The 13905-nt window shown below is 34.7% G+C and overlaps 1 protein-coding gene across 2 annotated transcripts; it reads left to right on the top strand.

Moving 5' to 3' along the window:
* The first annotated feature begins 5939 nt into the window (after positions 1 to 5939).
* On the top strand, positions 5940 to 13905 carry LOC122313964 (coiled-coil domain-containing protein SCD2-like). Of its 2 annotated transcripts, none has more exons than XM_043129310.1 (17): positions 5940 to 6533; positions 7090 to 7259; positions 7878 to 7953; positions 8113 to 8154; positions 8255 to 8317; positions 9262 to 9311; positions 9390 to 9417; positions 9687 to 9761; positions 9893 to 10003; positions 10079 to 10139; positions 10617 to 10721; positions 10862 to 10980; positions 11186 to 11255; positions 12436 to 12477; positions 12883 to 12923; positions 13319 to 13445; positions 13524 to 13905. In XM_043129310.1, exons 1-17 carry the CDS (start codon positions 6174 to 6176, stop codon positions 13640 to 13642), a joined length of 1659 nt encoding a protein of 552 aa, XP_042985244.1. In that variant the 5' UTR covers positions 5940 to 6173; the 3' UTR covers positions 13643 to 13905. The 2 variants fall into 2 exon arrangements, with proteins under 2 accessions (XP_042985244.1, XP_042985243.1); XM_043129309.1 differs by having other exon boundaries at positions 5941 to 6533; positions 10617 to 10733.

Consider the following 13905-nt stretch of genomic DNA (forward strand, 5'->3'; position numbering starts at 1 on the left):
AATAGGATTTATTCTGTTATAATGAGAATTGAAACTACCTATAGCAATGCCTTGGTGGCAAAATGTTTTCGTCATACTCGAGTGATTGCCCAGTTGACCGTACTTAAATTGGTCGTTGATTCGGATTAGATCCTTAAGTAGGTGGAGAAATTATTTTTAAGAGAATTTAATTATAATATTAATTAGTTCATTTGTAGTACGGGCTCATACGTGACTTAAGCCTCTCTTAAGTTATACTACAATGAAACTCAATCAGGGACTTGAGTCTTAACATCTATGGTGGAATGGCCTAACCAGAGTGTTTGAAATTCAAGGGGAAGATTGAACGATTGTGGAATGGGGATCGCAGTGAAATTCTTCTTTAGAATAACTAGCCATTGATCCATGCAATGTGGGGAAAATAATTAAAGCATAAGAGTTTAGAGGTGAAGAAGTCAAATGGGGAAATAAATATGAATTAATAATTATAATAAGATGTATAGTTTGTTTTGTTAGAAAATTCATATTGAATTATTAATTATAAATTGCAGGAAATCTTTCATCTCCAGTTTCTTTTTAATCTTAATATCAAAAAATTGAGTAAATTTATTGTTGTATACGATGAAATGTCTTTTTAGCATATAAAGAGTTGGGATTTGTTAATAAAATTAAATGAAAATAAAATATAATGCTAAGATAACTTTATAGAATTGATACCTTTTAGACGATGGATTCAAATGGGAATGCATTATTTTTGTTCTGATTATGAGGATAAAAATTTAACCAAATTAGTACCAAGAGTTATAGGTCTTTTAGATTAATTGTTAGATATTTGACAATTAGCATCAGATTAGAGACTATGTCATGAGCTCGAGTTATGAAGGGGGTGATTTATAGGCTAAATTAAAAAGTTTTTGTATTATATATGGACATATTGTTAAATCATTGAATACTAATAGATAAGCGAAATTGTTGAAAGGGAAATGACTAATATTGGATTAATGACGATAGAGTGGACTATCATGGACTTCAGATTCAGAAGCATGGGGTAATATTATGATTTTAAGGGTTAAAAATTAAACCAAATTAGTATCCAACAATCATTGGGTTTTTGGATCGATGGTTGGATTTTTAACAATCTTCCTCACTTTCTCGAATCATTAGATGACTTATTATAGATATTCAACCTATCGATAGTGATTGATTATGTCTGTGTATATATGTATGTATATATATATTCACACACAAATATGTGCTAGTACCGTGGGATTGCGAGATGTACATAGATAGAGAAATATTTTAATCACAAAGAGATATTACAAAATAACGTAATTTGATATGATACGTTATATTGTAAAGCTACTTTTAATTTATTATATATTTGACGTATCATATAAAATCATGTTAGTTTGTGGTTAACTTTAATAAAATAAATCTCTTTGTAGTTATATAACTTTTCAAATAGATATATGTCAATTCAAAATTGTGAAACCATGGCCAGTTTGGATGTTGAGTTGAATTGAGATGAAAATTAAATAAAATATTATTAGAATATTATTTTTTAATATTATTATTATTTTAAAATTTGAAAAAGTCGAATTATTTATTATATTTTGTATTAGAAGTTGAAAAAATTGTAATAATTAGATGAGATAAATTGAGAGAGATTGAGAAACGAAACGCAGCATTAGGAATCCATCCAAAACGCCGCACCTACGGGTTCGCTTGTCTATTATTAGGCCACTGCATTGCCTGCTGTCACAGATGATCCCTCTCTCAAATCAACCGTAGGCTTCCAGTTACAAATACCCCAATAGATTTTATATGTTTCAGATGGGTAATTGGTGAAGCTCAAAAATAAGTATGGGTGCACTTAACGTTTGTAATTCCACTCGCTACTTTTAGTCTTGGTTTGGTTGCTTTATCTCGGTTTGCACGGAGATACTGAGAAACTATCGTTTCTGAGGCGGCCAGCTTCGAACAACCCTTTATTTTTAATTCTATATATAAAAGAGATCAAATAAAGGTAAATCCAGAGTTTAAAGAAATCCCACCGATTGTCAGATATCACATGCAGAAAGACTCCTAATTAGTCACAGCAGAACACAAAGGGAATAAAAGCCTTATGCACCTGGCTGGCACAAGAGGCTAGAGAACACAAGTCCTTATATTCTACAAAAGAGGACGTAAATCCTGGCACAGACGTTTGTTTTTTTTATTGGGGCTGTGGGAATCAAAATCCAATCCATTACAATGTTTGACCCTGTGTAATGCTCGGTTGTTGACACTTAAAATTAGGACAACGGATATCGCGAGCGAGCGAGCAACAAACATGAGAAAAAAAACATGATGAGAAAGCCAGTTGACGAGGCTTGGAAGGGAGAGAATAAACATGCAACGTATCTTTTAGATTTTGATGAGGTCGGTGCAAGGATGTTGTTGGATGGAGCTGACTGGCGGGCTTGAATAGTGCCAGATAACATCACGGCATCAAAAACCCACCAAATGCCAAATGGTGAAGCATATGTACGTACGACGATATTCTTGCACTAGAGAGTAGCAGCAAAAATCTTAGGACAAAGAAGCATAGAAAATCTGAAGGCCAGGAGGAAGAGAGAGACGGCGAGCGATCAGCACGTACAGTGAGGGATCTCGAAAGGTGGCCGCCCTCTTCTTTATGAAGACTGAAGCTTGGTCAGTTGTTTTTAAAGAGGATAGTACTGTTTTTATAGTCACCGGAGACTATCTATCTGGCTTTACTTGAGCATGTCCAAATTTCTGATCATACAAACTCTGACTTGAAGTTCCCTAAAAGGGCCGGTGACCCTTTTTTATTTCAGACAAATAAATTTCGCTTTAAAAAACAACATTTAGAATGTCATATTCATATCTCCATGACGACTTTGCAAGCAGTATAATTTATACTTAAATATTTATTTATTTTTACATTTCAACTTTAAATTAGCATAACAAAATTAGAGTATTTATTTGAGTAAGGTTAGTCACAATTTTCAAATATATAAGCCTTGAGTAAATTTTTTTTTTTTGTAAAAAAATGAAATTTTTATACTTTTTCATAATCAAGTCTATTTTTTTATAAAAAAAATTACGTGAAATTTATACATTTTAAACTTGTATATATCATTATTCTATTCATTTTTAGTGACCTCTAGTCATAGTTAGTCCAGATTTTTTTGTTTAGTTTATCTTTTAAAGAAGAATGTTTTAATCATAAACAACTACTCAAAAATAAATCTATAAATTAATTTGATTTGATGTATTATGTTCAATTACAAAGTTATGAGAAGTTTTATATTACATACATTCATTTAATCAATATGTAATTTTTCATTTATGTTATTTTATCTTAATGCTTAAATGCATATGTTTAAATAGAATGATAAAAATAATAAATCACATATTAATTAAATAAAAAAATATAATGTAAAACTTCCACTTGACATTTCTCAAAGATTATCATCTTACGTAATCAATGAAGATTTGACTACGATTTAGAGCATTGTTAATGGATTATGCATATTTAAAAGATAATTTTGATGAATATAAGATGAATTTAGATATTAGCTATTCTATTTACAAAAGTCTATATATTGGAATAACTATTTTTTTTATTATATAACAATAAAATGATATAAGATGAATTTGACTTTGACTATTTCTTATCAAATCTCTACATTAGATTATCCATTTATTTATTATATAGTAATGAATAATTAATGATTTACAAAATATTTAATTTTTTAATTATTAATTTATTTAATTTTATTATATTTTAATTATCCATTATTATTATATTTTATTTTATCATATTTTACTATTTAATTTAAATAAACTGATAAAAATTTATAGATGTAGATAGAGAAAAGAAAGAGTGTTATAAAAAATAATAAAATAAGATTTATTCTTTGTACAGTATAAATCAAATTTGATATTTTCTTTTTCAGTAAAATATAGTTATATGTAAAATATAGAGAATGCTGATAAAAATAGAATTTCAATAAATATTGTAAATCATTTTTCTTTTTCAAGCCGCTACGATAATCCCGCTACATTTAGAGGGTACTATTTACACATGTAAAAAAATCTTAATTGTTTCTCTCTACTCTAAATTATTTTTCCCCATAATCCTGAATTTGTTTCATCCCCAGCCATGGTCTTATTTGCTTGTTTATTTGCGTTTTTATGCAGGAGAATCCACCAAAGAGTATTGAAAAATGGAATTGGGTTTATTGGGATGTCAAGGAATTGAAAATTGGAACCGGATTTCTCTCTCTCTCTCTTTTTTCATCCCTCTCTGTTATTCTATAAGTAATTTAAAAGAGGAAATAATATTTTCTCTTTATTTTAATATTTTGAATCAATGTCAATTTTAATTTTACTTGTAAATTTGGATTAATCTGTATTAGAATATAATTAGATGATATCATATATGAAGATTTATTACACAAAAGATACAAGATATTATTAACAAGTAGTACAAATATTTGAAATAAATAAAAAAATATTAAAATTAATTAATTAATATGATTTAAATAATAAAAAAAGTACTAGTTATCTATTTCTCGCAACCGATGGGGAAACCCCCGCGGCATCGAGTCGGATGTGGCAAATTAGAAACGACGCCGTTTCTATCCCACGAAGCCCTCTACATAGTCAGTCTGTCTCAGCGCCTTCAATCTTTCCATTTCCAACGGTCAAAAGAAATGATATTTGTAAACGGTAAAAAAAATGAATATTTGTAGTTGCACGATATTTTAAAGAAAAAAGTTAATTAATTCGTTACTGAAAAAAATTAACATTTTCATCGTCAATTCTATTAATTTTTAAAACGATTATGCGATATTTTCCCCACGACGGTAGATAACATTATTACAAACAAAAATGCTCCTCAAGCACAAAGGTTCCTTCGTCTTTTCCCCAAGCTCAGGTTTTATATTGATCTGCATGTTGGAAGATTGGGCGGCTTCTGGACCTAGTGTTGCATTTATTCTTTACTTTCTCACGGACTGCTTCATTGTGAAAGATATTACTTCAAAGAACATGATATTTATTAGCAGAGCCCAAGATAAGTATTCATCATAGATTGTTTGTAGAAGAAGGGATCTTGAAATTTAATGAGAGGGAGACTATCGTGTTTGCATGTAGAGAAAATTAAAGAAATTCATGGAGAATGGGTCTCCGATTTTCCTCCTACCCAGACGAGTCACGACCACAAATCTGTCTTCTTTCTTCATCTCGTGTTGTTTTCGTCTCTCTCTCTCTCTCTCTCTCTCTCTCTCTCTCTCTCTCTCTCTCTCTTTTCAGTTGGATTTAGATGGAGAATATAACAGCAAGCGAACTGGTCGAACTGGGGGTTGGCACTCTGCTCGCATACAACCATGCATCACCATTGCTGCCCCCAAGAATTGGAGAAAAAGTAAGAGCATTGGGTGGGAGAAAAAGTAAGAGGTTTGGGTTGGGAGAAAAAGTAGACGAAGGAAAATATGCTCGCTGCCATGCACAAACAAGAAGCTCAAACAGAGCTTGAAGAACTAGAATGCGAAAATGTAGAAGTTTCTGGAGAAGAGAGCCTTTTTTGACAGATGAAAGCGCCGAAGCTGAAAATGTAAATTTCTTTTTACTTTTTCTGACAGATGCTGAAGTGATAGTCAGCCGATTACACAGCTGTTGCAAACGCTGGTTGTCGGTGACAGTTTTGTTATTTCTCCTATCGTACTAGCCATTGTGAATGCCGTCCACAAAACTGACAAGTTCCACACTCTCCCGATGAAGCACCTGATGGTCTGTCCCGATAAATAATTTTTATATTAGTTTAATTTTTTAATTTGGTAATTACAAAAATATTTTTTAGTAAATTTTTATTTTTTTACAAAAATGTTAAAAATAATAAAAAAATCATAAAAAAAATAAAAATAAAAACAAACAAAACAAGATTGCATCTAGAGATTCTCTCGTGGCTGTAGAATCACTCTTTCCGTGTTCACAAGTAAACACTCACAGCAATATCTGCACCCTCTGTGTCTAAAGTACAGTCTTGGCGAAGTTTCCGACGAAGACGAGCACTGCCATGATGCCATCACTCTCTTTGCAGTAGTTACCACTACGTGGCACGAGGATCTAGGCATTTTCCATTCGCTTTTCGGACAATAGAAGCTCACGTGCGCGCATTCATCATGGACCGGCGACGGACCGACAGCCCGGTCTACGGCCGGCAATGGAGCAGCGAGTCCAGCACCACCGGCTCCAACCAGTCCTCCCCCTCGCGTGCGTCACACGCGCGCTCCTCCTCCCTTACCACATTCTCCACAGTCAAGCGCACCCAGAACTTCGCTGCCAAAGCCGCGGCTCAGCGCCTCGCTCAGGTCATGGCTTCCCAGACCACCGACGATGACGACGATGACGGCGATGACCTAGATTTCCGTTACAGTGCTCCCCCGCCTTTCTCTCTCTCAAGGACCGTTAACACTACTAGCACCACTACGAAAAAGCCCGAGGTTCCGTCTCTCCGGACCAATAGATCTCCTTCACCTGCGGTAATTTCGAGCTCCAGTTTACTAGAATGTAACTAGGTGTCTCACTTTGTATACTTCCTTGGGCATTGCCTAGTTTCTTTCTATTCAATAAAGATTATTACTTATCAAAAAAAATTTCGAGCTCCAGATTCTATGTTCTACTGTTTTTCCTCCTTTGTAGTTGATGTGCAATGAGATCAGGTAATTATGAGCTCGGTGGTGAATAATGTCGATCCTACTTGACCTGAATGCTTCGGATTTGGTGCCAGATCGCGTTTTCCGCTCTATTTCTTTTTTAGTTCATATGAACCTTTTCTACTGATTTAGCTTGAATTTATTGTCCTAATGGGTTTCGCTTGAAGATATAAACACTATAATTATTATATTTTTGAGCAGATGAGAAATGTGTTTTATGAAGATCATATCAAGCTGATTTTAGGTGAAGTTTTTGAGCTTTTCCATGGGTGCATTAGCTGGCTTAGCATTGCTATTTTGGACATGGTATTTGGGGGAAAGTTAGTTTTGGGCTTTAGTGCAGTAGAATACTAATTGGATTTTTCTCCTATTTTGTAATTAGTCGGCTCGGGACTCGGTAGAGGAAACTCCATCAGTTCACTCGACTTCAACGGGAAGGCCGTCAATGTCAACTCGTGCTGCGGTGCCATTGGTACCACCGAAAGCCCCATTGAGGACTGCCGTTTCTCTGCCACCAGGAGAGCCTCCTGAATTTATGCAAATCAATAAAAGGTGGATAAATTTCTACATCATTATATTCAAATAACCAAGAAAGGAAGAAACAAAAGGAAATCGTTTCTTGCCTCAAATTCCATATGCATAAATATGTTAAAAGGATGATAGTATATTTGGACCAACTACCGATCAAAAAAATAGAAGTATATTTGGACCGTCTGATAATGCTATTCTTGATGGCAAAAACGGTTGTTCTATAATGATGATTCATACTTGTTTAGTCGTCATAGATATCGGGCCTTTAGTTTGCATACATTTTTTTTTTTTTAATTTTATTGCTAATAAAATGGGAGTCATCAAATTTGTAAGTATCATTACAAATGCACAAGCATGCAAAATAAAATTAATCTGTAAAGGTACCTGCAGCTTTAGGAAGCAATTATCTTCCTTATTAGTCCTGTTTGTTCTCTGTGTAACACAACCCCATCAAATCAACGATGGAAACCTTAATGTTTTGGAATCTAGACGTGCATGGTCTTCAGATGATCCCATCCTCAGCATATGAGGGCTACTAGTGTAGAATTACAGAATGTATGTTTCAGATTATATGACGGGTTTAGTAAATTCTATATAATTTGTGATAAATTGGAAGATGGTCAATGGCTTGTTTTGCAGATTCTCATCAGATACGGGACATTTTAAATCTAAAGATTCAGGAGATCAGCGAGAGGCTTCTGCACTTCGTGATGAAGTATGTGAACTACATGAATTTAGTTTTTTATCTGTAACATGCATGTTTGTTACATATAAAACTGAACTTGTGTTGTGAGAATTTTATTTATATACCTAAAAATAGTTTTGCTAGCCCTGAAGAGTTTGTCTTGGAAATTAACAATTTCTCACATTACAGCTTGATATGCTACAAGAAGAGAATGAAAATATGCTTGAGAAGGTGCAGTGTTTTCTTCTTCTCTCTCCCTAAGAAAGTAATTTTTCGTTATGTACATTATATTTCATTTGTAGTTACCCGTAGTTTGGAATTTGATGTACAGCTTAGACTTGAGGAAGAGAGATGTCAGGAAGCAGAGGCCCGAGTGAAGGAGCTTGAGAAACAGGTACTTTCTTTGTCTTCATGCTGTATGGCACAATCTCCAGGTTGTATTTTGTTTCTTATAGGTGGCCACAGAACTTCTCATTTATTGGTGCCCTTGCGCGGTTAAGGCTTAGGTACTGTGTTATCCTGACAGATCTTAGGAGCAGAGTTTGACAAAATTTTGTATCATATATCAGAAGAGCTTGAAGAGTTATATCATTTAATGTTAAGATTATTGGATTTTGGCATATAGGTGTAATTTTCAATTGAAGGCCAATTAACATTTTATTTAAGACTTGCACAATTCATCCTTGATTCTCCACCCATTCACCCCTTCCCTGCAGTGTAAGGTGTAAGTGGTTTCCATTGCAGTTAAACCTGAAATGTTGATGACTCTATTTATTTAGGAGCTATTATTACTTGATAAGAAAATAAACCATAAGGGATAACCAATTAACAGTCACTCATGATTAGAGCATATTCCAAAACCAAATAGATAGTCATTCACTCCAAGACCTGGACGAACCTGAACTTTATATGTGATGTCATTGGCCTTTGTTTTTATTTTTTTTTAAGAAAAAGAAATTGGAAAATTTGCTGAAGGCAATCTTCTCGTAGATCATTGCATTGAGGTTTTTCTAGGCCTGTGGACTATATATAATGGGAGGTAGCTCTCTACCTTCCCTTAAACCTCCCCCCTCTATTTGTTTTGGAAGAATTCAGTGGCGCTTGCTCAGTGAGAAGGGACTACCAATGAAAAAAGGAATGGTCTATGTGCTAAGTTGCCTTGCTAAATAAATTTACCTACTAAAGATCATTGGACGATCTGGACCTTTAATTTTTTAAAAACATTGGAGGTTTAGTGATTTGAATTAAAAACAATCTTTTTGCAATTTCATATTTGAAGACATGATGTATGTTGCAAATTCAGCATGTAAACCTTACTGCTTGATTACAAGTCTGCAGGTTGCGGCTCTTGGAGAAGGTGTATCTCTGGAAGCTAAACTCTTAAGCAGGTGAATAGAAGTCACAACAATCTTCATGCGTCCTCTTATTCTTTATGTAAGTGTGATAACACCTTTATTTATCTGCAGAAAGGAAGCTGCACTGCGTCAAAGAGAGGTAATAAGAGAAACTGGAAATGTACTTTATTTTGGGTATGTAAATGGTATGTGTTAGATAAAATTTTCTAGCCCATCAGTGTTCTTCTACGTTGGTTTTAGCTGTACCAACATAGACTTGTTCAATGGCCCTGCATGAGTATAACTTTTTATCTCAGGAGTTTGGACTGTTAAACAGTGGACTGTTATTGCATCAGATAGTAGTGGATGGTTAAAATATTTCCCTCTTCAAGGGAAAACTCCTACTGATGAGACATTTTTACTTAACAGGCTGCACTTAAAGATGCAAAAAAAGCTAATACTGAAGAAGATAAGGAAATTATTTTCCTTCGATCTGAAGTTGCGGTAAGTATGCTAGCATGCCTTTCAGACGTTCCCTATTATGGGATGTTTTATATGCAAAGTTCTGAGGATATTTTCTACTGCCGCTACCACTGCACATCCCATTTTTATCTTTTATTTCTTGCTTGAATTAGAATGCAAAAGATGAGGCTGCAGCTGCTGCACAACAGCTCCTTGGAGCTGAATCTGAAGTAAAATCTCTTCAATCTATGACACAAAGAATGATACTGACACAGAAAGAGATGGTATATACTCTCACGGTTTTGAGGAGCCTTTTTGTTTTCATTTGGAGATTGATTATCTAGCATTTCAATTTTCAGGAAGAAGTTGTTCTTAAGAGGTGTTGGCTTGCTCGTTACTGGGGTTTGGCTGCAAAATACGGTAATCATTGAATATGCTGTCTTCATTCATCGGGGTGGAAAAGAATCCTCTTGTTGTTAGTATTCTATTATAGCATAATTCGATGACTCATAGTCATGTGGACAAGTGTAGGTATGCAATTCAGCTCTGAAAACTCTATAGACTCTAGAACCCTTTTTCTTTTTACCCCTACACTTCTTATAGGATCTATCATCAACTCTTGAACTTTAGCATTATTGGCATGTCCATTCTTTACTCTTTTAAGCTTTCTATGCCGAACACACCACCACACAACCAGCCCCCCCCCCCCCCCCCAAACAGGGGGTCTCCTCCATCTCCCCATCCCTTTTCCTTCCAATTAGTTGCACTTGATGTTGAGTGCATATCTCTGGCTGGTAATGCATGCATTCTCATCATCTGGTTTTGCTTGAACAAGTGGACGATTACATTTCATTATCATATCTGACTCCTTAACATAATATATTTCATGATTTGTAGGTATCTGTGCAGATATTGCAATGTCAAAGTATGAACACTGGTCATCCTTGGCACCTCTTCCATTTGAGATTGTCCTTTCTGCAGGACAAAAGGCCAAGGAGGAAGGTTGGGAAAAAGGCTAGTAATCCCCAATCAGTCCTTGCAGTAAATTTGTTTTCCTTTGATGGTGTGATGATAGCTGTGGCTGTTTTGATTGTGTCGGTGCCAATGAAATTTTCTCATAGTTGTATCATTTTGTTTAGCAGGTGACGATGATCCTGAGAAGAGGAGCAAAGTTCAGGACTTCAATGATTTAACTGGAGAGGGAAATATCGAGAGTATGCTTTCTGTTGAAATGGGATTGAAAGAGCTTGCTTCCTTGAAGGTTCTCTTATAATCAATTACTCTTGTTACATTAAAACTAAAGTGGTTCAAATCTCAAGCACCATGATCAATTGGCATTTTTCTTTAGGACTGATTGATTTTACATCCTTTGGTGTTTCTTTCTCGTTTAGCTGCTGCCACTTGAACTACCTATAGAAAAACTCCTGCTATATAAACTAAGATATTTAATGATTACTATTTTCAAGGTTGAGGAGGCCATTGTGATCTCACTGGCCCAACAGCGTCGTCCAAATTCTGCTCGACTATCTACTTCAGGTGTGCTTTGTATAATTCTTTCTGTTCCTGCCCTAATTAATGGATTTCCCTGTTCAATACAATTTTTTTTTTTCTTTTTTCGTCTTTCATGTGGTCATTAGATTTTCCTGTTATGGATGATGAGCTGCCAATAGTTGTCCTTTCTATAAGAAGCCATTAGAAGGATAAGCTTAAACTTACCTAAGCCTTGGATAATAGCTATTCACATCAGTAGTTCATATGTTATCTCCTTTGTACACTTTTGCATCAGGGCCAATTGTTTCTCCACCAGTTATATGTATGCTATATGGCAGAGAGGACGGTGATAAACTAATTGGGTTATAGACATTTAAGGTTCTTTTTTTATTGTCTGCAGGAATATAATTATATATTTTTATTGTGGGGCTGAGCCCATAATTTTTTGTTGGGAGGCAGCATATCTTGGGTGATAAATTCACTATTCTTTGTAATGGACACCTGTGTGAGTATGAAACTTTTGGAGTTATAGTCACTACTAAAATTTTCTGATATTAAAGCAAAGAATGGAAACTTACGATGAAGCATGCAAAAGTTGAATGTAGGAGGTATATATACATATTGTGGAATACCTGGATACCGGGACAGCAATATATTGGACATTATATGTTTCATAGTTACTCTCCGTGAGGCTTTTAGCCAATGCAATTTTTGAGATAATACCGTGTTTAAGGTTGAGTCAATAAAGGTTTTTTGTTGTGTTATATTCCAAACTTTTTTTTCCCGGTTGTTTGTCCTCTGCTGGCTGATATTTGGGGCCCTGGGTTCTTTTAATCTCAAGCCAACTTGTCAACCTTTAGCCTCATTTGTGCTTTAGTGGTTAGTATTGCATGCGGGGAAACCGTCTCGCTTCTTTTGCAATCTTGTTTATAGTGCTAATTTTACCTTTTCTGTGTATTTGTATCTACTTCTGTCTTATCTTTTCAATCAACTACGTGATGCTTGTTTATCGATAGTTTGTCTTCTTACCACAATGCATGGGAGTCTTATTTTTATTCTTATTGTAAATTTTGTCCCTTCTATTCCAAAGATTTGTGATGATTGCATGACATCTTACAAGCATTCTGTTATTGGAGTTAGCTGGTCCTGATTCAGTAAACCACATTTTCTTGAGTTAAATTTTGTTTGCTAATATGTGCTTCCTTTTCACCTCTAATGTTTTCAGATATTAAATCACCAAGTGATCCGAAGTTTATGGAGGCATTTGGTAAGTCATATTTGTCAATTCCCTTACATTTTGCTTCAGAATGTTCCGCCACCATCTGTTGGATTTGAGGAAAAAACTACCACTGTCATCAGTTGAAGATGGTAGACTCAATTTATATTTACAATAATTTATTGTACAATACTAATCATCAATTGGTCTTTGCTAGAGGACCAAAATACTTTTATTTTAATAAGTAATCAAGAATTTTATTGATGAAAGCAATAAAATTGATAGCCAATACAAGAAAATCATGGATCTTCAATCCATCAAAATATATCACAATCGACCAATGGAATGAAATATTGAAATTGAAGACTTAGGCTCATACATAGTCCTCAATGTTTGGTAGCATCAAGAATTTTGTTACAACGAGCCCATGATATTGGTATCAATGTTTTGTTGCAGAACTAAGCCCAGAAGAGTCAGAGGATGTTCTATTCAAGGAGGTCTGGATTTATTGTTTCAATTCCCTTAATTAACTATGTCTGTATTCCCCTTCATGTTCCATTGAGTCGACAGCTCTATTGCAATTTATCCTAGTTTTTGCTGCCTACACTCAGAACTTTCTGGCTTTCTTTTTGTCAACCTTTGCTCAACTGCTTTTAGAATCTGACTTTGTTGGGTCACTGACTCTGGCTTTTTTGTCTTGTTTCTTTTGATCTTTTTCACCCACTCGTTAAAGGTATTTTGGATCACTTAGCCGGTGTAATGATTTAACTGGTCTGCACGCAATTAGTCTTTGTGCTTAGTAGTTTTTGGTGTTACTTTTGTGGAATAGATTTAGGGATATGGATGACGTTTTAAAGCACCGAGTGATATTTACCGCATACAATTTGCACAGGCATGGCTTACATATTTTTGGAGGAGAGCCAAAACTCATGGTATAGAGGAGAACATTGCAAAAGAACGCCTTCAGTTTTGGATTAGTCGCAGTGGGCATTCTCCAACTTCACATGATGCCGTTGATGGTAATTTCTACTTCGTTCTTTTTTAGCAGTCTCTGATGTTTTTCATTTCAGCATGATCTAATGTTTTTTTCATTTCAGTCGAGCAAGGTGTCATGGAACTCAGGAAATTGGGGATTGAGCATCGACTCTGGGAAGCATCTCGGAAAGAAATTGAACAAGATTCTTCTACTTTGATTGAACGGAAGGCTGCTGCATAATTGAAGAGTTGTGCTTGAGATGTTCGGGGTTTTTTTATTTTTATTTTTCCATATAGACATGCATGCATGCATACAAACAAATATAATATATATATATATATATATATTATATTAATTTTTGTTGGGTCATCTAGTTTGTGAGCATTTTTGTATGACCTATTTCTGACGAGGGGTATACTAATTATACACGTACGGTTGCGTACCCATATGTAAACTCTATATGGCATGTTTGGATGGTTAAAAGAATTTTAAAATTTTGTAAA

Source organism: Carya illinoinensis, chromosome 6 (genome assembly GCF_018687715.1).
Source record: "Carya illinoinensis cultivar Pawnee chromosome 6, C.illinoinensisPawnee_v1, whole genome shotgun sequence".
NCBI lineage: Eukaryota > Viridiplantae > Streptophyta > Magnoliopsida > Fagales > Juglandaceae > Carya > Carya illinoinensis.